The 26104-nt window shown below is 33.8% G+C and overlaps 10 protein-coding genes and 1 non-coding gene across 11 annotated transcripts; 4 read left to right on the forward strand and 7 right to left on the reverse strand.

Moving 5' to 3' along the window:
- Positions 1-213: 213 nt before the first annotated feature.
- On the forward strand, positions 214-1256 carry NAEGRDRAFT_59844 (uncharacterized protein; the record flags this gene model as incomplete). Its single annotated transcript, XM_002669744.1, has 2 exons — positions 214-914; positions 955-1256. The coding sequence occupies 2 exons, from the start codon at positions 214-216 to the stop codon at positions 1232-1234; spliced, it is 981 nt and encodes a 326-aa protein (XP_002669790.1). The 3' UTR covers positions 1235-1256.
- Positions 1240-2835, reverse strand: NAEGRDRAFT_53969 (uncharacterized protein; the record flags this gene model as incomplete). The annotated part of the gene is made up of 1 exon (XM_002669786.1): positions 1240-2835. The coding sequence occupies one exon, from the start codon at positions 2833-2835 to the stop codon at positions 1240-1242; it is 1596 nt and encodes a 531-aa protein (XP_002669832.1).
- A 200-nt stretch (positions 2836-3035) lies between these two features.
- Positions 3036-3935, reverse strand: NAEGRDRAFT_75218 (uncharacterized protein; the record flags this gene model as incomplete). Its single annotated transcript, XM_002669787.1, has 1 exon — positions 3036-3935. The coding sequence occupies one exon, from the start codon at positions 3933-3935 to the stop codon at positions 3036-3038; it is 900 nt and encodes a 299-aa protein (XP_002669833.1).
- Positions 3936-4065: 130 nt separating this feature from the next.
- NAEGRDRAFT_75219 (uncharacterized protein) lies at positions 4066-5154 on the reverse strand (the record flags this gene model as incomplete). The annotated part of the gene is made up of 1 exon (XM_002669788.1): positions 4066-5154. One exon carries the CDS (start codon positions 5152-5154, stop codon positions 4066-4068), a length of 1089 nt encoding a protein of 362 aa, XP_002669834.1.
- Positions 5155-5289: 135 nt separating this feature from the next.
- Positions 5290-6533, reverse strand: NAEGRDRAFT_75220 (uncharacterized protein; the record flags this gene model as incomplete). The annotated part of the gene is made up of 4 exons (XM_002669789.1): positions 5290-5597; positions 5641-5961; positions 6008-6167; positions 6213-6533. The coding sequence occupies 4 exons, from the start codon at positions 6531-6533 to the stop codon at positions 5290-5292; spliced, it is 1110 nt and encodes a 369-aa protein (XP_002669835.1).
- Positions 6534-7428: 895 nt separating this feature from the next.
- Positions 7429-7501, forward strand: NAEGRDRAFT_t766. The gene has a single exon. It is a non-coding gene; the product is annotated as a tRNA-Lys (tRNA).
- Positions 7502-7537: 36 nt separating this feature from the next.
- On the reverse strand, positions 7538-8878 carry NAEGRDRAFT_75221 (uncharacterized protein; the record flags this gene model as incomplete). The annotated part of the gene is made up of 2 exons (XM_002669790.1): positions 7538-7977; positions 8026-8878. 2 exons carry the CDS (start codon positions 8876-8878, stop codon positions 7538-7540), a joined length of 1293 nt encoding a protein of 430 aa, XP_002669836.1.
- Positions 8879-9894: 1016 nt separating this feature from the next.
- On the forward strand, positions 9895-16209 carry NAEGRDRAFT_59845 (uncharacterized protein; the record flags this gene model as incomplete). The annotated part of the gene is made up of 1 exon (XM_002669745.1): positions 9895-16209. One exon carries the CDS (start codon positions 9895-9897, stop codon positions 16168-16170), a length of 6276 nt encoding a protein of 2091 aa, XP_002669791.1. The 3' UTR covers positions 16171-16209.
- Positions 16210-17237: 1028 nt separating this feature from the next.
- Positions 17238-23678, forward strand: NAEGRDRAFT_59846 (uncharacterized protein; the record flags this gene model as incomplete). Its single annotated transcript, XM_002669746.1, has 2 exons — positions 17238-17407; positions 22151-23678. 2 exons carry the CDS (start codon positions 17238-17240, stop codon positions 23667-23669), a joined length of 1689 nt encoding a protein of 562 aa, XP_002669792.1. The 3' UTR covers positions 23670-23678.
- Positions 23679-23692: 14 nt separating this feature from the next.
- Positions 23693-25246, reverse strand: NAEGRDRAFT_75227 (uncharacterized protein; the record flags this gene model as incomplete). Its single annotated transcript, XM_002669791.1, has 1 exon — positions 23693-25246. One exon carries the CDS (start codon positions 25244-25246, stop codon positions 23693-23695), a length of 1554 nt encoding a protein of 517 aa, XP_002669837.1.
- Positions 25247-25566: 320 nt separating this feature from the next.
- NAEGRDRAFT_53974 (uncharacterized protein) lies at positions 25567-26049 on the reverse strand (the record flags this gene model as incomplete). Its single annotated transcript, XM_002669792.1, has 1 exon — positions 25567-26049. The coding sequence occupies one exon, from the start codon at positions 26047-26049 to the stop codon at positions 25567-25569; it is 483 nt and encodes a 160-aa protein (XP_002669838.1).
- Between the last annotated feature and the right edge of the window lie 55 nt (positions 26050-26104).

Raw genomic sequence — 26104 nt, forward strand, 5'->3', positions numbered from 1 at the left:
TCTAATAAAACTTTGTTCCTTCTTTTCCTCAATAGAACGTTGTTCCACTTCAATTACTTCTTCCATTAGCCTTCTAAAATAAAGCCACTTATCAACCATCGCACAGTAATCATTAAAAAAAACTCACGACGCAATTTTTCTCAAGTCAAGTTGCTTGATGAAGTAAAAACAAGAAGAAAAGATAGAGATCATCATACAACAATAACAATCATTATGGAACAACAATCAACCTCTGCTACACCTGGCAAACGTCAAGATTATGTACAATATACTCCTCAAATTGTAACTAATTATAATCAACAATATGGCCAACAGCAAGAACAAGGTTTGGCATCACCATCACAAGAACACTATGAAGACTCGATGCTTGAATTGAAAGATGTCGATACACTTCCATCAAATTATGCCTTTGTCTCTCATCAAATTCCTCCTAATACTATGTACAACAATCAACAACCACCACAGCAAGTACCACAACAAGTCATCTATTTGCCTGCTGAAACTCAACAACGAGTCTATGAAACACCTTCTAACAATAATTATATTCACTCTGGAATGATTATGAATCCTAACGTTGTTCCTAACCATCATTTATCTCCATCATCATCAGCAGAACCTTCTTCCTTTATTATCAGCAAGTATACATCTTGGACAAGAGTTGTTATGGTATTTGCTATCCTCTTGGGTATCTATGGGTGTTTTGGTTTGGTATCACAGTTGATATTGGTTTTCTCTTATTCAACCTTCTCTAGTGTTGAAGGTATTTCTGTGAACACATCTGTTATATCAATTATTGCTTCCTGTGTTAATTCATTGATTGAAATTGGTGCTGGATCTGTTGGTGTTTGGTCAACTATTACAAAGAATCCAAAGCATAGAAAGAATACCACTATTGCTCATTTGGTTCTTCTTTCGTAAGTATTTGAATGATATTGATTTGTTAACCTTTGAAAGAATCGTTGTTCTTTACAATATCATCTATGGTATTATTGGTACTCTTGAAATGTTTTTCGGTGAGCAAACACAGGAAATTGCCAGTGCTGGACTTAACCCACAAAATTTAATAATTTTCTTAGTTTTTTCACTTTTATTATTTGTTTTAATGATTTTTGCTTGTTGTGGAAGTTGTATTGGATGTCAAGCTTATCGTTTCAGAATTATGTCAAAATTACAAGATGCTCAACCAGAAATAGCTCAAGGAGAAGGATTTATGGTCATGCGTGATGAAGTTTAAATAAATTACTGAATTAGTGAGGATAATCTTAATTTCATTTTGAGAGCCTCTTCCTTTGATTTTTGAGTCATTGGATTGGTCTGTAAATTTAAATGTTTAAGACTTGGAAAATTGGAACTAAGCGTTTCAATTAAAACACTAACCCTGGTAATGGCATTCATACCACAATTCAAGGTGGAAAGGAGAGGAAATTTTTGTTGTGAAAAACAAGCAAATTCTTCTGTTCCAATATCATTGTTTGACAAATCTAACAATCCCAATTTTGGTAATGCATTAAACGAAACTCCTTTCAAATATTTTCCTATTTGATTGGATCTCAATAGGAGAAATGTTAAACCTTTGAGTGTTGTATTATTAAGGTAAGTGATTCCTTCTCCAATTTGATTAAAGTTCATTATTAAAATGTGCAATTTTGTAGTATTTCCTAAGAATAAAGCCTTTGCTCCTTCTGCTCCAACGTTGTTACTACTAATATTAAGTGTTTTCAATTTAAGAAGAGATCCACTAGAAATATATTCCATTGATTGGTATGTTAATTCGTTACCAGCAACACTAAGGTTAGTTAAATTGGAAAGTTTGGTAGTTATGGTTTTTACATTTGTATCACACAACTTATTATTAGCCACATCTAGAGAGGTTAATTGAGTTCTTGTGGAAATTAGCTCAATACTCTCTGTTGTAAGATTTGAGAGAGCTACGTGCAACGTTTTGAGATTATTATTCAACACCAGAGAAATGAGGTCATTAGTCAAGATATTTCTTGCAGAGAAATGAGTCACCTTGCTAATCGGTAGAGTTGAAGAAAGTATTGTATGACCATGGTTCGAGTTTTTTTCAATGTTAATAGATTCAATATTGTCCATAAATAGTAGGGACAAAATTCCAAGAGTTTCAAGAGAATTGTGTGCTATATTCAATACTTTCAAATGGGCATTCATAGACTTGGCAATCATATCGGCACCTTCATTTGTAACTTGATTTATGCGAATATCAAGTGAAGAGAGTTTGAAATTGGCTAATTTACACAAACATTCAATGGCTCCATCATTCAGGTTTGAATTATCTACTCTTAGTTTTGTCAAATTTTCCAACTTTCCCTTGCATATATTCTCCATAGCAGCAACTGACACATCAATATCAGATAGATTAAGACTGGTTAGAGAGCTCAATAGTGCAACATTTTTACAACCCTCCACAGAAATATTATTTCCACCCAAATTCAAATGAGCTAATTTTCCACAAGTCGTAGCAGCAAAGCACATTGTTCCTTCATCATTAATCTTTACATTGGTACACTCCAATCTTTCCAATTCCACCAAATTCCCACTCATCAAATATTCCAATCCTTCATTCCCAATCGAATTGTGACTCACATTAAGAATCCTCAAAAACCTCAATTCCTTCGCCAAGTAATAACAAGCTCCCGAATCAATTCTATTACTACTAATATTCAATTCTTTCAAATTGACTAATCCTGCAGACAATAACTCTATACTCTTCCTACCAATTTTATTTCCTTCCAAATCCAAACGATGAATATTAGAAGCATACTCTGTACAAGCCTTCATAATCTTTGTGCCCATGTAATCATCAAGATCCATCCGAGGACTCACCAAGTCAATATCTAATTCTGTTTGATTAATGATGGATTGCCAATATTTGCAAACTAGTAGACAATTTGACAATACTTGGATGGACGGAAGGTATTGGAAAATGTGGTGCTTGAATATTTCATCGGGTAATTGTTGCATTTTTTTTTAAATATTAAATTTAAATATTTAAATAATTGTAAATTTTTGAATTATTCAAGTTTGATGAATTGAATTCTCTTATTTTCCCAATCAGCAATAAGAATTTCACTTCTTTCCGAATTGAAACAAATTCCTTCTGGTAAAGCAAATCGTTCATTACAATTTCCCTTCTCTAAACTTCCAATTGATTGCAGTAATTGACCATTTTCAGAGTTAAATAATTGAATTCGATGATTATCTGTCACGAGACACATATTTTCAATGGCACATATTCCTCTAGGACAGTTCAATTCACTTTTTGAAGAGAATTGTCTTTTGAATTGACCATCCAAAGTGAGAACTTGAACTAGACCGTTATTGTGATCTGCAATGAATAGTTCATTGGAGAATTTGGAAATTCCAACAGGTCTATCAAATTTTCCATCACCTTTTTCAGAGCCAAAACTCTTTGTAAATTGCCCATTTTCTGGATTTAAACAGTCAATTCTGTTATTTCCTGAATTACAGACAAGTAATTGCTTTCCTAAATTTGAATTTTCATCCGAATCGATTAATATCAAACCACGAGGAAAGTAAAATTTATCAGTTCCGTATTTTTCCTTTGGTGATCCAGCTGTCCAAACCAATTTCATTCCATCATATTTGTTTTTTGAATTTTCCACAATTTTCACTTGATTTTCAATTGCTAATGATGATTGAATTAAATCATCGAGAGAAATTACAAATTTATGAACGGTATTACTTCTACATGTTACATAAATTTCACATGATTCCAAAGTTGTTTCTACTGACGATGATAATTGATTAATTTCCACATAGTAGGGAATGCTCGGAGTCTTACATGATGAAAGTAAAATCCTTGAATTTAAATCATAAATACGAATGCAAGATTTATCATAATCAGTGATGAATAGGAATGATTTTTGCTGATGAGGAGGACGGCAGTGCATTATTTTCACATCTGTTGGTCGGAATGTGAGAGAAAACGTATCAATGTGTGAAATCATTTTTTTCTATTCGATTTTTTCAATTTTTCTTAAATTTCCAATTCTTCTTGAATTTCAAGCGAGTTGTTCTCCCTTATTTTCGCTGAATGGTTTGTAGGAGCTGTTCAAGGACCCTTCTCTTCACAAGAAAAGCATCTCCTGCTTTTGCCATATATTTCAATATATTCTGCTGATGTTCTTGTTCATTGTTGAGAATGTATGCTTCGGGATGCCACTGAATTCCAATGATGGGAACTCCAAATTTTGTTTCAAATGCCTCTATGGAATAATCTGGAATGGAAAGTGCTGAAATATCGACTATATTCTCAAGTGGGCTGTTTTTTGGCAGTTGAGGAGCCATCCAATGGATTGAATTTACAGAAATTGCATGACTTTCATCGACTATTTTTTCATTCGCTGATTTTCCATACATTGAGGATTTCAATATGGTACACTCAGGTATTCTAATATCTAAATCAATATCATTAGCTTCATGTTGCAAAATAATGCCATGACCAACTTGCTGATGTTTTATCGTTCCATTAGAATCCAAATTAATCATTCCACTGGCATGTTGAACATCCGAATTGATGTTTGAAACTGAACCACCCAAGAATTCCCACAATCTCCAACTCCCAGAACAAATACATAACACTGGTTGACCAATCAACATGGCCTTTCTAATAACATTTCTCTCAAATTCAAATCTAAATATCATTGAAGGATCATTTTCCATAATCTTCAAATGTCCTACAACAACCAACAACCCAATTTCATGATCTATTTCCTTCAACCTTAATGAAAAATCACGAATCATTGGCAATCCATGTCTCCTCTTATTTTCCGAATGATATTTCAATGTCAAATTTTCATTCTTCTCCAAATAGTCCATCATGATTTTTCTAATTCCCTCCGAATAATTAACTACCTTACCATTCATTGGTTTTATCATAGTGGCTACATATTTTACATTTCTATTATTATTATTATTCATATTATTATTATTATTATTAATATTTTGATTCGGATTAGAAAAATTTTGTAATAATTCGTAAATTAATTTCGCGTCGTGTGATGAAGGTTTAAGGGAACAAGTGGCTCGTTTTGTAGCATGTTGTATGGTGTAGTGATCGTAGAACATGCCCTTTCCGTGCCCATCATCACGATAGCAAATACCAATCATTTTTTTTTAAAATTTCAAATTTGAAATTGAAAATGTTTACAAAAATTGAAACCCATTCCAAGAAGAATTGAGAATAAATTGAGAATTTTATTCTCTCAATGACACTGTACAAATAATAATTATTGGTGTTGTAACTTAATTACGAATGGCATCCAAATCATAATCAGTAGCAGCCAATGGAATGGTCTTTTCTTCAGTCAAAAAGTGTTGAACTTCTCTGAATAAAGCCATTCTATTCTTTTCCAATAAAACTTGATGGGTTCCTTCTGGAATTTGGACGAATTTCTTATATGGAACTTGAGTAAGATTCTTGAAATATCCAAGAGACATGTCAATGTTCAAATCAGCATCCCATTCAGCACGGATAACCAAAACTGGCATATTGAGCTTGGTTGAGTTGTAAATATTAATACTGTTGAACCAATATTCATTGTTATCATAAACTAACAAGTTTCTAACAAACTTTCTAATAAAAATCAAACTTACCAATACCAGTTGGAGTAGAGAGATATTTCACACCCTTTTCATTAACCAAAGCTTTAGCAAAAGTGACACTTTCCCAAATTTCATACCAACCAGCTGGGATGATTGAATTTTGCTTATCAGCAGCGACACCAGTCAACCAAGAGGCACGTCTTCCTTCAATGGTTGTGTTACGATAACTTCCAGAAACTTTAGTTTGGAAATTTCTGTACCATTGAGGAGCATAGATAACCAAACGATTGGTCAATTCTGGATAGTTGGTGGCAAAGGTGGTGGCAATGGAAGTTCCCCAGGACCAACCCATAATGTTCATCTTGGAAATATCTGAATAACGGATTAGAAAATCTGTTTCTGTCAGAATTCAACTTACTTCTACGTCTCAAAATATATTTGACAGCTGTGGCATAATCATCAGCAGCAGTTGTGGTTCTGACAATTGGCTCACCAGTATTAGCTGGTCTGGTAGAATCACCATAACCTCTAACATTAATAAAGTAAGTATCATAACCTTGCATAGCCATGAAATCCATCTTTTCAAATTGGTAAATAATATGAAATAAAGGATTTTAACATACCCAGCTCATACCACCAAGAACCAAATCATAACTAGTTTCAGATGGATAAGTAGCACCATGAACAAACAAGACAACGTTATCTGGTGAATACTTTTTAGTACTTGGCTTTCTCTTATTTCTCATTTGCAAGAGAATATTCGAATCATCTTGAGCACGAATAAAGAAATCAGCTTGAATGACCTTTTCGTTATTGAAAGCAGCAACAGGAACCCTCTTTTCAACATAGTTGACTTCTTCTCTTGGTTTGCTTGAAGTAGCAAGAACCAAAGATGCCAAAACCAACACAACTGTCAAGGCAACAAATTGTGGACGAGAAAACATTTTTTTTTATGAATGATGACTGGAAGGTGAAATGTTGCACATGTTAAAAAGTGGATCTTTGGTGATGGGTATGAGCAAGAGATCTGACCATTTATTGTCCTTCCCTACTAAATTATGAAGAGTTCTCCAAATATGGTTGTATTGTAAAAATGTGAAATGGAAAAAATGTACGAAATTGAATTTGAGTGCAACCAATCAATACTAGCGCAAATATTGAAGAATTATTGTTTTGGAAGTTGGTAAACATTATGAGTAGCAACTGCTCGAATAGTTTGAAAAATAAATTCAGAAAAAGAAAGAGATGGAAATTGTAAAGTTTTAAAGATCATTTGCTATTGAATTGGCAACTGTAGACAGTGCTAATGATTGTTAGTGTTGGTTTGGCACGTTTACAATTAAGTTTTATTATTGGAAACAACAGAACACAATATTGAATTTGGTGGTGACTTCTTTAATGAGAAGGAGCACCAGTATGAGAAAAAGTGGCTAAATGCATGGAATGCACACTCAAAAGTATGAAGAACTTACATCTCTTAAATAGATTTCATAGTAAAAGAATCTTTAGAAAATTATTTGATAGAGTTTACAATTAGAAGAAAAAAGATGTTAAAATTTTTTTATTGGTCAGACGATATTATTTGCTATGTTGTCTTGCATTGAATCTTCGCTTTTTCCAACTCAGATGCTTCCTAGTTCAAATGATGAATCAATAGCGACTGTTTATCCAACTACACCAATCTTGTAAACCATCAATGAATTACCATTTTGCTTACTAGAAAAGTATCGTTCCATAATTGCCAAAAAGGTATTCCAGTCCGAGTGTTCAATGTTAATTGAAACAAGGCCAACTTTAAGGAAATAAAACCTATTAAGGTTCGTTTTTAATGATTGTGTAGCCCGTCTAGCTCAGTCGGTAGAGCGCAAGGCTCTTAACCTTGTGGTCGTGGGTTCGACCCCCACGGTGGGCGAATTACATTTTAGTTTTACAAAATCTACGTTTAATCTTAAATTATTTTAATATCTGAAAATGAAAAGAACTCTCGATTTCCATTATTTTTCTTCAAATTTTCATAGAAATATTTGAGACACTTGCTTTCCAAAATCTTTTTCTTGTAAAGAACAAAGTGCCATCCTCCACATTCAATACTATTGGTTTCCAATGTTGGTAGTAGCTCCTCTGGTCCAAACTTATGATAAATGCAATAGATTGTGTTTGGTTTAGAACTATCTGTAAATGGAGTCTTGACAGCAAAGGAAGAGACAGGATCACCAACTATTACAAAAGCATCCTTATTAATGAATACAGTGGCAATGGATGAGCATGTAATTCTTGTGGGCTGAAAGATTTTACTATTCTGGGAGTCATATGGAAGTAATGGAAAGTCAATCTTGATGAAATACTGATCTGAACCGACAACTCCACATTGGAAATAACCATTATAACCTGAAAATATATTCCATATTACAAATTAATTAATAAACTAATACCTACCACACATGTAAACCTCTCCACTCTCCAATAAAACACTCGTATGGAAATATCCACATTTAATTTGATCAATTCTTTTGCCTTGAAATGGAGTTTTAAGTTGACTGAAAACTTCACTTGGTTGTCCACTTTGAGATAAAAATTGATCATCACCATGACATAGAATTTGGTGAGATCCATCTTGTTCTTCATAAACAACAAATGAAGATCTTCCACTTAGTGCAGAGGTCACATATTTCTTATCTTTGAAATCTAAATTCAATTTCAATTCTTCCGAATAAATGGTTGAATCTGTTGAGAAATAATAAATCACATCATCTGTTCCACGAATAAGGAAATGAAAAGATAGAGGTCCACATATAATTTCTCTAATTCCAATTTGATTTTCCACAAACTTTTTGAGATGGAAAACCCTTTCTGATGAAGTATCAAATCTAATGACCAAATTATTCTTCATTTGCAATAGTACACCTACTTGATTGCAATATACATCTTCCACCTGATAACAATTTCCCAATTTCAATTCATCAATTGTCGACTTGTAATCCAACCAAAATGTGGAATGGCACTCGCTTTCTGTTGAACTGTTTTTGATGGGTTTGAAATAATTGCATTGATTTGACTTGGCTGTTGCAAACTTGATGTACAATTTCTCTACGTGTGATTCATGAAAATTGAGTTTTGGCCACAATCTCACCACAAAAAAATTTCCACCACAACTAATTTTCCTCACCTCTGTTGAATAATTGCTATTCGGAATAGGATGAAGAAAATAGGGTTCCCATTTAGGCATAGGTACATGAATACCACTGGTTGGTTGGATGCCCAAAGTTAGCAAAGGAATAGTATTGTTCATCATCTTTAATCATGATAAATAAATGGATGATAAAATTGTGATTTTTTTTTTGCTGTTCGAAACGGACGAAAGCTGAGTAACAGTTCTATTGGTTGTAATAATTACAGGAATAAAGTTTTAACAACATTGTTGCTTTTCATTGTCAAATTCCACTGGAATGAACATGATCAGGAAATGATAGTAGAGGAACAATGTATAAATTCCTTGTGGAAGCTATCTAGCGATACCATTGTAATTCACACATCGTCTTTAATCCAATTTTGCGCATTCAAACCATTTACCTTAGTAGCTATTTACCCCAAGTTCATTCAATTCATTTATTCTACGATTCATAATACCTAATAAAATACGCGTAATAAGATAAGACTCAACAAATGATTAGTGATCGCTCTTTCAAATTTCAAGAAACATGAAGTTCTCAACTGTAGTCCTTAATTATAATAATAACAAGAAAAAAAAGGATTCGCCAATGCAGTCCATACTTCTTTCTAATTTCGTAATCGAAAGGCCTTGTTACTAATCTTCTGGATTAGAGCAATGAAATATTTGAATAGCATTTGGTTAAAATGAGCAAACAGATGAAATATTGCTTTCATGAAGAGTACATGTCTTTCTTTTCAATATTTTGTTTCGTATTTCACCAGACTATTCTTGAGTTTTAACACAATCTCAAAGAACCAGGTCTACGTACAATGCAGTCCGTGATCCTCAATTCACCGATTGCATTGACCAGATAAGGCCTGTCAGTGTCTTCGAAAATGTGTCAAGTCACGACAAGCGAAAAAATCCTCACCTTTTTTGCATGAGGTTGTTCCTTATCTTGAAGAAGAATGAATAGTGGAAAGTGATTAATTCATTAAAGGGGCATGGGTTGAAAGTAATGATGCAGTCAGTACTCAGTAGTAGGTAGTATTATCTACGCATCGATGCCATCCATCATTCTACCTTTTAAAAAAAACGACAACAAATCCCATCAACAAACATAAACCTCGTTACGAGTAGTATTCAAGGAAAATATGAAACAAACCATCTTCTTTTTCATATTACTATCATTTATTTTGCTGCTGCTGTCAATCTCTTCAACTGATGCCTGCAACTGCAATGGACGAGGACTTTGTAATATTCTTGCTAATACTTGCGTTTGTAAAGATATTAATGCAGTGAATTCTCTATCTGGAGGTCAGACGCTAGCTGCTGGATCAGCACTCGTCTCATCGAATGGTTTATTCAGAGCAGAGATGCGAACAGATGGCACTTTCATTGTAATTGGAGGTGATGGACAGAATTATACGAGAACTGGAACAGCTGGTTCTGGATTGTTATTTACCACAAATGGAGTATTACAGATTGGACTCTCTATTATATCGACAGTGTTGAGTTTATTGAATTCTTCACCCATGTTAGTATTGAGAAATGATGGAGAATTGGCCATTTATTCACAACCATTGCTTGGATCAGTTACTTTGGAATGGGGAAGTGGAACTGGAGCTGCTATTGCTCCAACAAGTGATGATTATTTATATGGAGGATCAAATTGTGAAATTGCAAAATGTGGAGGTTTATTACCAAGTGCTCCACTTGTTTGTTCCAGTAAGGGAACATGTAATGGTTTGGGAGAGTGCATTTGTAGTGATGGATATTTTGGAGGATTGTGTAATGTATTGTCGTGTGCTGGGATTTCTCAATTGAATGGTTCGGTTTGTTCTGGAAAGGGAACTTGTGATGGTATGAATTTGTGTAATTGTCAAAATGGATTTTTGGGATCGACATGTGAAGCTTTTAAATGTTTCGACAAGTTTATGAATGATACTAATGTCTGTAATTTGGGATCTTGTTTGGGTCCTGATTTGTGTCAGTGTCCTTTAGGATATTTTGGTTTGAATTGCTCAATTCCTAAATGTTTCGGCTTACTGGGAAATGAAACTAATGTTTGTGGAGCAAAGGGTTCTTGCATTGCTCCAGATAAGTGCTTGTGCCAATCTGATATTCTTGGAGATGTTTGTAATGTTTTCAAATGTTTCAACAAACTTTCGAATGAAACTAATGTCTGTGGAGGAAATGGGTCATGCATTGGATTAGACAAATGTTTGTGCAAAGATGGATTTTTTGGTGAGCTATGTGATAAGGTGAAATGTTTCGGCAAGCTTTCGAATGAAACTGGAGTGTGTGGTTTGGGTCAATGTATTGGAACTGATTTGTGTCAGTGTCCTTTAGGATACTTTGGTTTGAATTGTTCAATTCCTAAATGTTTCGGCTTACTGGGAAATGACACTAATGTTTGTGGAGGAAACGGTTCGTGTATTTCTCCTGATCAGTGTTTATGTAAAAGTGGCTTATTTGGAGATTTATGTGATAAGGTGAAGTGTTTCGGCAAGCTTTCGAATGAATCAGGTGTCTGTGGTTTCGGTCAATGTATTGGAACTGACCTATGTCAATGCTTACCTGGATACAGCGGAGAGAAATGTAATTTATTCAAATGTTTCAACAAATTCATGAACGATACCAATGTCTGCAACTTGGGAACTTGTTTGGGTCCTGATGTGTGTCAATGTCCATTGAATAAGTTTGGTCTTGATTGTTCCCTTTCGAATTGTTTCGGCATTCTCTCAAACGAAACCAATGTTTGTGGAGGAAAGGGCATTTGTACAGGACTAGATCAATGTCTATGTCAACCAGATGCCTTAGGTCCAGTTTGTAATGTTTTCAAGTGTTTCGGCCATTTATCCAACGAAACTAATGTATGTGGTTTCGGCCAATGTGTAGGAGCTGATATCTGTAGCTGTTTACCAGGTTATGGTGGTGAAAGATGTGACATTCTCAAATGTGGCAATTTCCTAGCAAACGAAACTGGTGTCTGTAATGGATTAGGTTTATGTACTCAACCTGGAAAGTGTCTCTGTAATCAAGTTGGTGTTTTGGGAGATTTATGTAATGTATTCGATTGTTTTGGAAAGTTATCGAATCAATCAGGAGTTTGTGGTTTAGGTTCATGTATTTTACCAAATATTTGTAATTGTCCACTTGATGTATTTGGTTTCGAATGCAATGACTTTAAATGTGGTTTATTATGGAAAAACGAAAGTTCTGTATGTAATTCGAAAGGTTCATGTATTGGCCCTAATTTGTGTCAATGTTTGAATGGATATGGTGGTCAATTCTGCCAAGATTTTTCATGTTTTGGAAAAGTAGCTGGTGCTTGTTCCAATCAAGGTCAATGTATTGGACCTAATCAATGTCTTTGTAATGACAATTACTTTGGAAGTTTTTGTAACATTACAACATGTTTTACAAAATGGTCAAATTCAAGTAATCCTGCAGAGGTTTGTTCTGGAAGAGGACAATGTGTTGGTCTTGATTTATGTCAATGTATTGATGGGTTTGATGGACAAAATTGTCAGGTTGATTTGAGAATGTTTGGAGTTCAATTGAATTCTTCACAAAATGTGAATGTCATGTGGAATGACAAGTCAGATGTCAATTTGGTATTTTCCACACTTCCTGAACTGATTATTGAGCCACCTGTGTCAAATCCTCGATTGAGATTTGAAGTAACTTGTTTGACTAATTGTGTGGGTAAAGATTCCTTCCTAGTTTCATCCAGTGTCATTAACCAATTGACTGGTCAATTCAACGTCCAGCTCAATACTTCCTTCTTGTTAGATTTGGGACTTCCAAACTTCCAATTCAAAGTTAAAGCATATTATGCTAACAATGCTCCATACGCCGAAAGATTTTCCAATTATCTCTACTTTAACATCAATGTTTCAGGAGGTTTACAAAAGATGAGATCTTTGGGAATTCCACAATATTTCATCAAGTCAAGTTTCCAATCAACTGAGATAATTAACATTGATTCGACGATATTCGGCATGTATTTGGATAGAATTACTTATTACAACTTGGTCAAAAGTGTTTGCTCTTGGGGTTCTTGTTTAACTCCTAGTCAACCGTTGAAGTTTAGTTTCATAGTTGATGAGGAAAAGACAAATTCAACATTTTCCAATATTTTAAATCAATCTGGTGATTTAATCATCAATTCTCTTTCTCCAATAATTAATAATGATGGATTCACTCTTGTTGAAATTACTTTCCATAAGAGAAATATTGAACTTTCCAGAGATTTGACTCTTTATCAGGAAACTAAACAATTTAATCTTGGATTGAATATTTCCAATACAGATGGAATGAATCTAGATAGTTGGTTCATATCCATTCCAGTTTATTCCTTTTCAATTCCGACAAGTCCGTTATTCCAAGTTTCTCCATCAAGTGGTTTGGCATTGGATGTAGAATTTGATATTCAAATTAAACCTTGGTCAGTACCATCAGGATCTGGTATTCAATTGCAATATGCTATTGGATTTAGAGATGGATTGACAAGTGTCAGATTGTCAGAGTTCAGTACAAATACTTCACTTGACACTTACTTGCCATTCATTAGGCAAACTGAATCCAAGCAATCAACATTAGCTATGGTTCTGTTTGTTAAAGATTCTATTGGAAATGTCAGAACATTTACCGAAATTTCACAACAAGTTTCCATTACTGCCTTTAATGGAAATATTGAACAATTATTGGAAAAACTGAATACCATTGATGTTGCTTCCTATGATGAATCTTTCTCCTTCTTTAGTTCCATTTCAGATAAGAGAGAATTTATTAAGGGAGTTTTGAATAACGGACTTGAAATTGATACAACGTATCCTTCGTCTAGTTTAGTCAGATTGAGAAAACTTTCTCAAAATCAAACTCTATTGGATGAAGGAATAGTTTCATCTGTTTCCAAGAAAGTTGAATCGTTTGTTAATTCAACAAGTTTGAGTTATTTGAATGAAAAGAAATTATTGGGAAGAGTTCTAAACAAATTGTCAAGTGACAATTTGAATTCAACCTTGACAGTTACATCAAATATTTTGTCAAGCAAGTTGAATTATAAGAAATCAATTCAAGTTACAGAAGAATTATCAAGTATGGTACTTTTGGGTGAGGAAGCTATTTCAGTTTCGAATAATGCATCTTTACCAATTGTGGAATATTCTCTTCCATCATTTACAATTTCAGTTTCAAGCTTTAGATTGGAATCAAAATCCAATTCAACAACTTCCTTCTCATTCCAAAATAGTATTTCACTCAATTTGAATGATATTTTAACCTCTTACAATGGATTTACAAAAGATTCAGGTGTTTCTCTACTTGTTTACAATGATAATCCAGTTTCTGAGGAAAATTCCACTCAAAGTTCTCACATTAAGAACTTTAAATTCTTTATCGATAACTCTTTAACCATTTTACAAAATTTGAAAGAACCAATCGTCTTGTCTTTCCCAATTTTGGTAACCAACACTACAGGTTTCAACTTTTCATGCAAATATCTGGATGAAGTTGCCAATTTATGGAAATCTGATGGTTGCTCTTTGATTGGATCTGATTCATCCAATGCCTATTGTGCATGTACTCACACAACCATGTTTTCTACATTTTTGGAAAGAACCACAACCACAACAATTACACCAGGAAAACCACTCGATAGTAATACTGCTCTCCTGTTAGCTCAAATTGCCTTTGGTGTTGTATTTTCCATAATTTCACTTGTTGGTCTTGTTTTCATTTCGATTAATAGAAACAAGCAACCAATTAAGAGTAGATTTGTAACTCCATATTTGGGATTGAGTGCCTTGTTGATTGAATGTGTTTTGGCGTTTATTGTGCAGAGAAGTGTCTTGGTTGCTAACTTGTACGAAACTGATTCGAATGCCAAGAAGAATAATGATTATGCAGCAAACATTTTGGCTAATATTGTTACAATTATTGTAAACACGATCAACCTGACAGCAATTTTGAGCTATTTGATCCAAGTAAGCAGATTCCAAATATTGAAATACCTCTACCATATTATGAGATCTCGTTCTGATCAGGAAATGGCAAAACAAATCAAGCATGTGAGAAGAATTTCATCCAACAAATTATTTGCAACAATTCTCTCAATCTTTGCCGTATTGAATGTTATTTATTGGACAGTGCTAGTTATTTTGTTAAGAACTGGAGTGTTGACTGCTGAAATTTACACCTACATTGTCTCAATTTCCTATTCTGCAATTATCATTCTTTTAGGAATTTGCATTAGTTCAGTAATTTTATTTGATGGAATTTCCTACATGTCCATTGAAAAGAAGAGAAGAAATTTGATCGATGCAGCAATGAGTAGAATTATGGGAAATTTGGGTTCAGAAAATGGTCAAAAAACCACCAGAGAATTCTTCCTTGTTAGACTAAAGAATTGGTTCACTAGTTTGGATGGTCCACTCTACTTTAGAGCTGAAATGATTTGTTTCTTGATTAGTTTCTTCTTCCTTTTGGCTAATCAAATTATTGGATTGTCAACACTTTCACTCAGAAATCTTTCGAATAGTTCACAGACAGCTATTACCAATATTTCCATTGATACTTCTTTAATTGTCACAGATTCCTTAATATTTGCCTTTGAAATTTTATATGCCATTTGGTATGTGTTAGTGTTTGGAGGTTTGGCTTCCTTTATTTTCACCAAGATGAATATTCGTGCTCTATTGGAAGGCAAACTAAACTCCAAGAAGAAACAAAATCAAGGAAATCAGGTTGCTCTTGAGGAGTCTTCAGAATTGGGAGAAGATATGAAACGTGTCTTTGACGACCAAGATGGATACAACTTGTTTGAAGTGTATTGTATTAAGGAAATGGCCTCGGAGAATTTATATCTCTTCAAGGAATTACAATCTTCAGTCAGCTTAACCAGATCAGCAACCATTTCAGTACCAGACTTGTATGATCTCTTAACCAATGTCAGGAAAGTTTATATTGCTTCTGGAGCCACTTGCGAAGTTAATATTTCTGCAAAATGTAGAAAGGAATTTGAAGCATTCTATTTTAGAGTTGAAAGAATGAAGAAATCAGAAATTCATGAAATTTTCAACTCAAATTCTTCAACTCCTCCAAAATCTGCAAACAATAAGAAGTATGTTCTCACATCATGGATCCACAAATCTCCAAGAGAAACTCATCATTCCATAAGTTCAGAAACTGCTCTTGTTAATGGTCCTCCATCACCAAAGAGTACTGACTCAATTGATACACTCAAGGAAGGTGAGATGTTGACAAGTAGACAAGTGACTGAAGGTATTGAAACATTGAAACAGGAGGTGATTATTAATCTTGGAGATACCTTCTCTCGTTTCATTTTCACAAAGGAGTATAAGTTGCTTCAACAAACTTCCTTACAAAAAACTCAATTATTAGAAACAACAAACTTGGTTTAAATACCAAATATACGAATAATAAATAATTACAATATTTACAAGTTAGTCTCTCAAACGTTTTACATTCTCGTGGAACCATTCCAAATCTAATGAATTGATTGAAGTTTTCCAAACATCTGCCCAATCCTCTCCAGTTAACATATCACTAATTTCAATTTTCAAATTAAATAGAGAATCAAAGCTAAAGCTTTCAGATCCAAGAATGTCAAAACTTCTAACCACGCCATCATAGATGAGGTTTTTGTGATTTTGATCCAGCACTATACCAGTTATGGACTCCAAGTATTTAGCCAGACTATCAATGTGAGTGTATTCCCCAGCACTGATTGCTTTTTTGAAAATTCCAACTCTTTCCAAATAATTATCTCTATATTCTTGTCCTGAAATTACTGGGAATAGAGTTTGATCGATACAGACCAGTGATTTGTGAGTTTTAGAGAAGAGAACATTACCAGCATTTCCAGTATGTTCCCAAACATCCTTCAATGGAATTCTGTCACAATTATTACATAATAAATCCAAAACAAGCATTCTTCCTAATTCTTTCAATACAGTCTCCGAAGTTAACAATTCTCTTGAGAGCTCTGGTTGACCCATCAAATCCTCCAAAGTAATAGCTCCTTCCACAAATTCCATTATTAAAAAGAAAGCTCTATCTAATTGTTTGTTCACTTTCATTTCAATAATTTGATGATTTTTTTCCTTTGCAATTCTAACCATATTATCTTTCATAGCCCACCATTCTCTATCTGAGTATGAAAATAGCTTGGACTTGTCTCGTTTCGGGCAATATTCAACTAATCTTGTTGCAGGAGCTTTCAATTCCAACAATTGTGCAATTCTAGATCCAAAAATCTCTGCTGCAATTGATGAGGTTGCCTTAACCACAATAACCTTTCCAGATTCCTGTGTTTCCACAAAGAAAACTCCACTCGAAGTATTTTCACTAATTCCAATATTCCTTACACTATTCCAATCAATTTTCTCATCTAATGGCCAAGCCTTAGCATTTGCCATATCAATTTTTTCCTCAGTTTCAACAGTCCACTTTTTCTTGACCCTTCCCGATGCTGGTGGTTGTTGAATTATATGATTACCTCCTGGAGGAGGTGGAGGAACAGAAACACTCGAAGGTGGAGGAGGTGGTGGAACATTCTTCCTATTTATACAAGCAGCAATCATCGATGACGATGGAGGAAGAGGAACAGTCGATCCCGAAGGTGGTGGTGGAACATTGGTAGGTTCGTTTGGAGGTGGTGGCGGAATCATCAAGTATTTATATTCTTATTTTTTTTAATATTTGTTATTTAATTTTGGATGAACTTGGCAAATATTTGTAAATTACTATCATGTTCCAAGTTCTTTCTAACACGAATTGGCTCACCTTTATAATTTGGTGTTCTTATTAATTTTTTGTTCAATAAGCATTGAGGTGTATCGATCTTTCTTGGAGGTGCAATTTCAAATTATGAAATGTTGCAGAAAGTTTACAAAAAAAATGAGAGAAGTGGGGCTGGCAAATCTTCCTTCAGAAATTCATCACGAAATTTTATCGTGGCTTGATTATGTTCGGGATATTTGTGCTCATCCCTTGTTATTCGTTCCTAATTATCCAAGAATATCATCGAGTGAAGAATTGGAAAAATTGATGGATTCTGATGAATATTTAGAATTTGATCTTCCGAGTCGTCCTCTCTTTCTTGTATGCAAATCTTTTTTAGAGTCTTTTAAGAGTTACAAGCCATCAGTAATTAATATAACTTATTTTGAAACAAGCAATGAAGCCTATCGTTCAATGTTTACTCTGGATTTGAAATATTCTTATAAGATTGTAAGATATCCTTGGGTTGAGTTGCCCAAAGCTAGAATGCACAAATATTGGAAACAAGATTCAATGGAAGTATTCTTTGATTTTTCAAAGAAGATGAAGAGATTGTGTAGATGTAATCCCTTTAATCGAGTAGAGCTGGTGTCATTTTCCAAACATTTTGGTAAAAACTATTACATTGATTGTTTGGGTATTGGATTTACAATGAGTTTGCCTAAATTAAGGCGTATAATGCCGAGCGTAAAATATTATCACACAAATTTTAGAACAGGAATGAAACCTGTCATGTTAAGTAATGAATTCATGACTAATGTTTACGATAGTTTTCCTCATAAGCCACAACCAGCAAGAAATGAAAATGTTTTTTGGATATCTACCCAATATGAAAATCCAGCCAACAAGATTTCTATGGAAAGTTTTATTACTTCTTTACCTAAAATTTTCCTAAGAAACATTGAATTATTGCTATTTTGTTATATAGCTAATGGTAATGTAAACGATTGTAAGATGATTATTGAAAATTTCCATTTTGATATAGATTATTTTTCTCACATATGGCATGAAAATATCTCTCAGAACCATATGTTCAAGTATGTCAGTATTTCAGTAACTACTGATATGCTCAAGTGCATTTATGAAAAGTATCCAAACTTTAAGATTTTCAAATTTCCTATTCATAGTGTAGCTTGTTTGAAAATTATTGAAAAACTTCCATTTATACACATTAACGTAGCAAGGAACATAACAACCGAATTCATAGAATGCTCTCTTGAAAAGAATGACATTGCTTCGTTTTGTACACAGCACAGCATAGACTTATCAGGGTTGGGAAAGTACAAATTTTCTGCTGCAAGTTTTGATAGAGATACTTTTCAGAAATGCAAGTTGGCATCCATTTCTCTCGACTTTAATATTGGAGATTTGATGGGTATTACACCATGCATGATTCATGTTGATGATTATTCCAAAGCTAAATGTAATATAGACACGCGAGACGTATACGGAAATAATATCTTACATTACTATCTTAGCAATAGCTATACTTATAATCGCTGGATGGATTCTCCTTATCACACAATTCCTTGTCTGTCTCATAACTCAGAAAAAGAATTGTCTAATTTATTAGATGAAGAAAATGTATTCGGTTTTACACCAAAAGAAATTGGCTTTTCAAAATGTTGTAATAGAGTATTTGAAAATTCTGAAAAGAAACTATTCAATTATTACAATTTTGCTAGAACGTGTGTTGAGGATGCTAAATTGAGATTATTAGATGGACAACTGGTTGATTTAAGGATACTCTATGCCACAAGAAATGAATTACTGAAAAATTGTAGTTATGATGAATTCAAAGACATTAATTACCGAGATGAAAACGGCAAGCATTTAGTTCACTACCTAAGTAATTGTTTGACTAGTTTTTCTTCAAGTTTTCAATCCAAAATCAACAGTACCATAGTGGAAACAGTTCGAGAAGGATTAGGATTATCTTTGAAAGATATTGTATATTGCAAAGATATTAATGAAACAATGCCCATCCAAAAATGCTATTTACCATATTTTTCAATTCTTAAAGAATTGGCACCCTTAGGATTATTGAATATTAATTTCTTCTCCTACAGTGACAATTTTGGAATGTATAGATTTATGTATCTATTATTAAGTTATTCTAATTTGGACATCATTTTCAATGAATTGCATACAATTGCATTTGATTATTCACAAAAGAAACCTCAACTTATATCCTTGTGCTGTGAATCCGATAATGAATTTTTTTACTTTTCATTAGAACAAAGTGATTTGACTCAGTTAACAAATGTATCTTATTTAGGATCTTGTTATGGAGATGATTTTTCCCATTGGATTATAAGATATTGCCTATTCATAATTGAAAATGATTATTATTATTACAATAGTCTTTTAGATTCTTTATTGCATTCACTTATCAAAAAAGGATTAAGGTTTGATGTGGTAAGAAATTGTTTTGGAAAAACTGCTTTCGACATTTTGAACGAGTATTCATGTGCCAAAACAGTAGAAAATTTCGAATCCATCAAAGAACTCAAAGATATTTGTAGAAAGGGTCTGCAAAACAACTCAAAAGCTTTACCACATTTTATTCTCAAATATAACAAGTCTCAGAAACATTCAATCGTAGAAGAATCTGAAACTAAAATAATATCAACTGATTGTCCAAGAGTGAAAGTTGTAAGAGCACTCTACTTTCCAAAGCAGTAATTTAATTCAATTTGTATTAATATATAGAACAATTTATAGAAAATTAATTAACAAAGGGACAACCACTTGAAAACATTTCCCTCAATATTCAAACTACAACTACAAACATGCTGTCCTGTCAAATCATATGTAATACTTTCATAAATATTACCAGGAGATATGTGTTGAATAGGATGTAAGCATAACCAGGACCAACTGTTTCTGAAACCAATATTGGAGTTTAACACCGTATTGAGTATTAGCCACGTTCTCAGAACATTGTTGAATTGCTTCCATGTTGCATCTGCATCATGTCTGATAACTATGACTGTTGTAGTTCCGTAACGAAATTGTACCCACATGAATTTATATCCAACACTCACAATACTTTGGTCAATAGCAATTGTACCACTCCCGATTCCAAAAGGATGATGTGGTTACATAGAAGATTTTGACGAATGAAACAATTGTATTATTTAATTTTCTATTGTAAAGCATTTTGTAATAAAGTGCTCAGCAATGCTTGGTAATTTCCTTCTTCAGTTTCGTTCACACTTACCACATTCGCACTCCTACAATCTTCCATTAAGCAAACCAACCCATCATTGACTGTTTTGCTTCCCATTACTTCATTATCCATTGAAAATGCATCCTCTGGTTGTCCAAATTACACACTTCTTCAATAGTTCCGTTGTGCAAAGTTGAATATTTGCTGAAAATTAAATAAAAATGATGCAACCAACAAATCTATTGAAACCCATCTCGATAGTAGTGCTCATTGCTGCTTCCTTGCTGGTCTTGTGTGGAGTTTTCTTTTCTGTTCTGACAACTTTGTAAGTTTTTGTTGAACATTTTCATTTTGGACTTAATCCGAAAAAACAATGTTATTATTCGTTCACTTTTTTGTGTTCACAATTTTCATCAAATCACCATCTACAATGATGACAATGAAAATCACACAATACATTCGGAATTTTAATAATATTTAATTAAATTCAAAAAAAGAGATGTCGATGAACATCCCTATAATATAGCCAATAATTGTACCATTATTCATCCGACATTGTCATGTAAACAAGTGACCAATGTTGGGGATACCTGTTCGGCACTTGTTTGTTTATGGAATGTTAATGGTACTGTTGCTAACAATGTTTCGTCCACTTCTGAGGTTGTGGTATCAGTTGGAGAAATTCAATGTCCAAAGTCTAATTTGAGAACTGTTTTGGATTTTCCAAATGTTGATCCATATATTTCCTATTCATCAGGTGATAATGTCACTTGTTATACGAGTGATAATAATTCGTACTTTGTTTCGTATTTAGTTTATTATAAGTCAAATGGAGCTCCTTGGATGGTACTTTCTGGATTGAGTTGGGGAGCACTTGTTGGAATAATTGGACCAATTACAATTGTTGTCATAGTTTATTGGATTATGATTAGTTTTGGTGTGATAAAGAAGGATGTTTTCGTACAACAATTCGATAGCATTACTGAATCAAAACCAATTTCAAAACAACAATCAAATAATCATCATCACAATGGTCACATTCATTCCAAGAAATATGAAGGAGCTACTTATGAAGAAGAGCAAGATGAAGACGAAGTTGTCATTCAAATTTAATGTTATTGATATGATTTCAATACAATTTTGAATAAAATCAATTGTTGAACAACAATTTATCAGAAAATGCATTGCTACGAAATCGAACAATCTTTTCATCTTTCCTTTCTTGTTCCGCTCCTTCCATATTTATTCGCTTAAAGAAGATGACTATTCACTTTACAGTTTTCCTTAATATCCCACAACTTTCCCTTAATTCAATTATTCCTCTTTCAACAAATATCAACCAAATCTATTAATGAAATATCTCACTTTTCATTGTCCATCAAAACTTCCATCAATTCCCATCAAATTTAAATTTACCTCCAAAACAGTAGTCGGTTTTTTCCTTACTTTAAAAAAATGAGCAAACAATCAACGCCCCGAAGTGGTGGTGGCAGTAGTAGTAGTGGTTATAATTTAATTAATTCGGGTAACCCTAATCATTCAATATCGTCACCATCGTTAGCATCATCCTCATCAGCACTAAGGAGGAGTGGTGTGGAGAGTCCGGCAGGTTTGAGGTCACCTCCTGGTTCTGCCTTATCGAGAAAGAGTCGTTCGTCGACTGTTCATGTTTCTAGTAGTAGTAATGGAAGTTTTCAAGAAATGATGATGAATGGAAGTGTTGTTGGTTCCGGCAGTGGCAGTGTTGGACAAAAGAGTAAATTAACTGCATCTAATTTGAATGCTCATAATGAACAAATTGCTGAGGATGAAAAGATGCAATCAAGGACAAAGAAAACAAGTTCGATAATGTCCCCTGGTTCTGTTGCTCCATCGAGTAATAGCAACAGTAGTAACAATTCAAGAAATAGAACCAACTCGGTAATGTCCAATACAAATAGACATATTTATCATCCAATTCCTTTGGAATTGAGTTCTAGAAATCTTTTATATTACCTTTACAATACTCAAAATGAAGAAGAGAAGGAGTTGATGGAACAACATTTTATTGACTCGAAATATATTGTTGCCATTGGAGATTTACATGGACATTTGAGTGCATTGAAATTGTTAATGCTTAAATTGGAAGAAGCTCTAGGAAATGATTTACATCAAAAGTATCATTTAGTTTTTCTAGGAGATTATGTTGATAGAGGACCTAAGATTAAGGAGACAATTGAATATTTAATACAATTGGAAAAGAGTAGAAAACCTGGAACTACTCACTTTTTGATGGGAAATCATGACTTTGCAATGGCAATGTTTTTAGGACTGTTTGATGATCAAGTTAAAGAAGGAGAATCACTAGGATCAACCTGTAAGGGGTATTTCAAAAATTATGAGTTATGGAAAGGAAACGGATCTGAACATATGCATTTACAAGGAAGAAGATGGGGACCTGGATTTACCTATTCCTCATTTAACACATTTTACAGTTATTGTACAAAGGATGGACGCAAGGACAATGATGTTATTGGAGATCGAGACCTTCTCCTTAGAAGGATGCCAGAGTCTCACAAACAATTCTTTAGGAATATGCCTTGGATGCTGTACAATGAGAAGAATATCTTTGTTCATGGAGGGTTTCAAACATCTTCATCCCTCAAAGAGCAAATGTTGCCACTCATGAGAAGAGACATCATGGTTCCAAGGATTAAGCCAATCTCAGAAAGAAACTTTTCCAGTATGGATGGACATGAAGATTCAACTCGAAGAATTGTCTCTGGCCACATGCAAGTGGATAGAGTTAAAGTTAGTCAAAAGAGAGCTCTAGTTGATGTAAGTGGAGGACTTACTGGAGAATTAGCTTGCGTAGTTCTTCCATCCTGCAAGGTTATCACAACTCAACCGCCAGTTGCAGCTCATGAAGAAGAAGAAGAATTCGACAGATTATTAAATAGTGATTAGGTCATTATCAAAAATATTCAAATTTACTCGTTAACCTTTAAGAATCTCTTTCTCATTGTCTTGACCTTTTCAATCTTGGCAGACATTGAGTTCTTCTTATCATCCTTCTTCTTTGTGAATCTTTCTCTGACCTTTTCTCTTCTTTCTTCTGCTTCACGTTCCTTTTGCATTTCCTTTGATTGAGTCTTGATTCTGTGAGGTAAATGTCTGTGTGCGGCAATCTTTCTGACATCTTCAACATTCTTGTAACGTTCAATAAGCTTTTGGTTGTATTCAATTTGTGCTTGTTCCTTCTTTGATAAACCACCTCCTCTGAGTGGAGCACTTCTTTCATTCTTCCAAATACGAATAGATTGATCGTCACTTCCACTATAAATATATCTACCATCACCAGAATATTTAACAGTGAATACACGTTGCATTCTCTTTGTGTGATAAACTTCACGAGCCTTATAACTTGTACTATCTGTTTTGAAAATACGAACGGACTTATCATAACCAGCAGTTACAATTTCTGTACCTGAAGGATTATAGTCAACATCCAAAACTGCATTAATGTGACCAGAATGCATCATCAATGGTCCCTTTTCTAAAATTCTCATATCAAAAGTATATACATTACCATCTTCATTGGCAGCAGAGAAATGGAATGGATTCATTGGATTCCAACAAACCTTATTTGATTTAGTTTGCATTGTCACAGCACGAATCATTTGATTAGTTCTCATATCATATAAACCAACAGTTCTATCTCTGGCACAATAAGCAATCAAATTCTTTTCAACCTTATTAAATTTAACACTGTAAATAGTTTCAGTAGATGTTGAAAGTTCATATTCTTGTTTACAGATCAATCTCGATGTACCTCCAGGAATTAAACTAGATGAAGAATGTCCAGAACAATCCCAAATGTGAATATATTCGTGACCACTAGTAACTACAATAGGATCAGAATAGTGATGGTCAATACAGAGTAAAGCATTATGTGCCACAACATCTTGTAAAGGCGTTGCATATGATGGTAATTTCACACCACTATTTGATTTTCCAATATAATCAGCTGTTGTGTATCCAATACTTCCTAATTGTGTACTTGCTTGGAAAGCATTTACATTAGCAACTTTCAAATTCAATTCCCATCGTTTCAAATGTTTATCAGTTCCTACAGAGAAATAATATGAATTTTCTGATGAATCAGATGAATGTCTATATGGTGGAATAACAATTCCATTAACAAATCCATTGTGAGCTCTATCAATTGCATAAATTGTTTTACGTTCAGTCAAATCCCAAACACGAATTTGCCCATCACAACTTCCCGAAAGAATGTGAATAAGTGAATTAGGATCTGTACAAATAGTTGTTGGTGTATCAGCATGTCCAGATAAATCTGCAAGAAAAGGTTTAGCATAAATATTATCAATCTTGGCAGCATTCATAGCTCTCATATATTCTCTTGGTTTTTCAAAACGATGAATAAGTTCCGGATTTGGATCGGAAAAGTGTCTTGTAGTTTCATAACTTGTCTGACGAGTGTGAGTATCGTCATCTCTTGATATTGTCTTTATTTTGACCATTTCAATTAAAGAGTTGTTGAATGGGAAAAGTTCTTGTTGTTATTGTGCTATTTTTTTAGCTTTTGGTTTTTTTGTTGTTTTAGCAAATAATTTCAATATTTTTGATGAAAGCTTTTTTGTCATCACCACAGGATTTTGAATTAATAATTAAATTATTTTCTAATTGAGAGTGATCATTCTTATTGTGAGTACTAAGGATTGGTGAGCAATTGTGTTTTTCTTCTGGATGTGAGGAGGCAAGCGGTATATGGAGATCTGTCTGTTCCGAAAATTATATAATATTTGTAAAAAGTCTTTGGATGTTTAAAGCAACAAATAAACTACAAGTTGGAATAACGTTCATTGCTATGGGTGGATTCCTGCAAAATAGACTGATGTAATTCTACAAAGTACCAATTGTCAGCAAAGAATTCATCATCCAACTTGTTTGTATTTCTATTGGGATTCGATGATGCTGAAGAAGAAGGATTTGAAGAGTTTCCATGATTGCGTAGATAGATATCCTTCGCAGAGGCTGGCAATGGATTCAACAAATCAGCCCCAGCACTCTTATAATCATAATTTGGAGTGGAAGGCATTACTATAAGAGAGGCATTGCCGTTCACTTTGCAAATACCATTCTCTACCAAGAGACCCAAGCTTGCTCTCATATCACCAGATAGTTTGGCAAATTCGGAGAGTCCTATCTGTGGCATGAATTTTCCTCCATTGTTGTTATTATTCATTGCACTACTTCCGTTATTGCTTGTTGTTGTGCTTCTTCTGTTGGTGTTTGATGATGGTGAAAAGCCTTGTTGTTGCATTTTTCGACCGTTACATATTTTAATTGTTTTTTAAATTATTAAATATTATTTTAAT

This window comes from Naegleria gruberi (assembly GCF_000004985.1).
Source record: "Naegleria gruberi genomic scaffold NAEGRscaffold_78, whole genome shotgun sequence".
Classification (NCBI taxonomy): Eukaryota; Heterolobosea; class Eutetramitea; order Acrasida; family Naegleriidae; genus Naegleria; species Naegleria gruberi.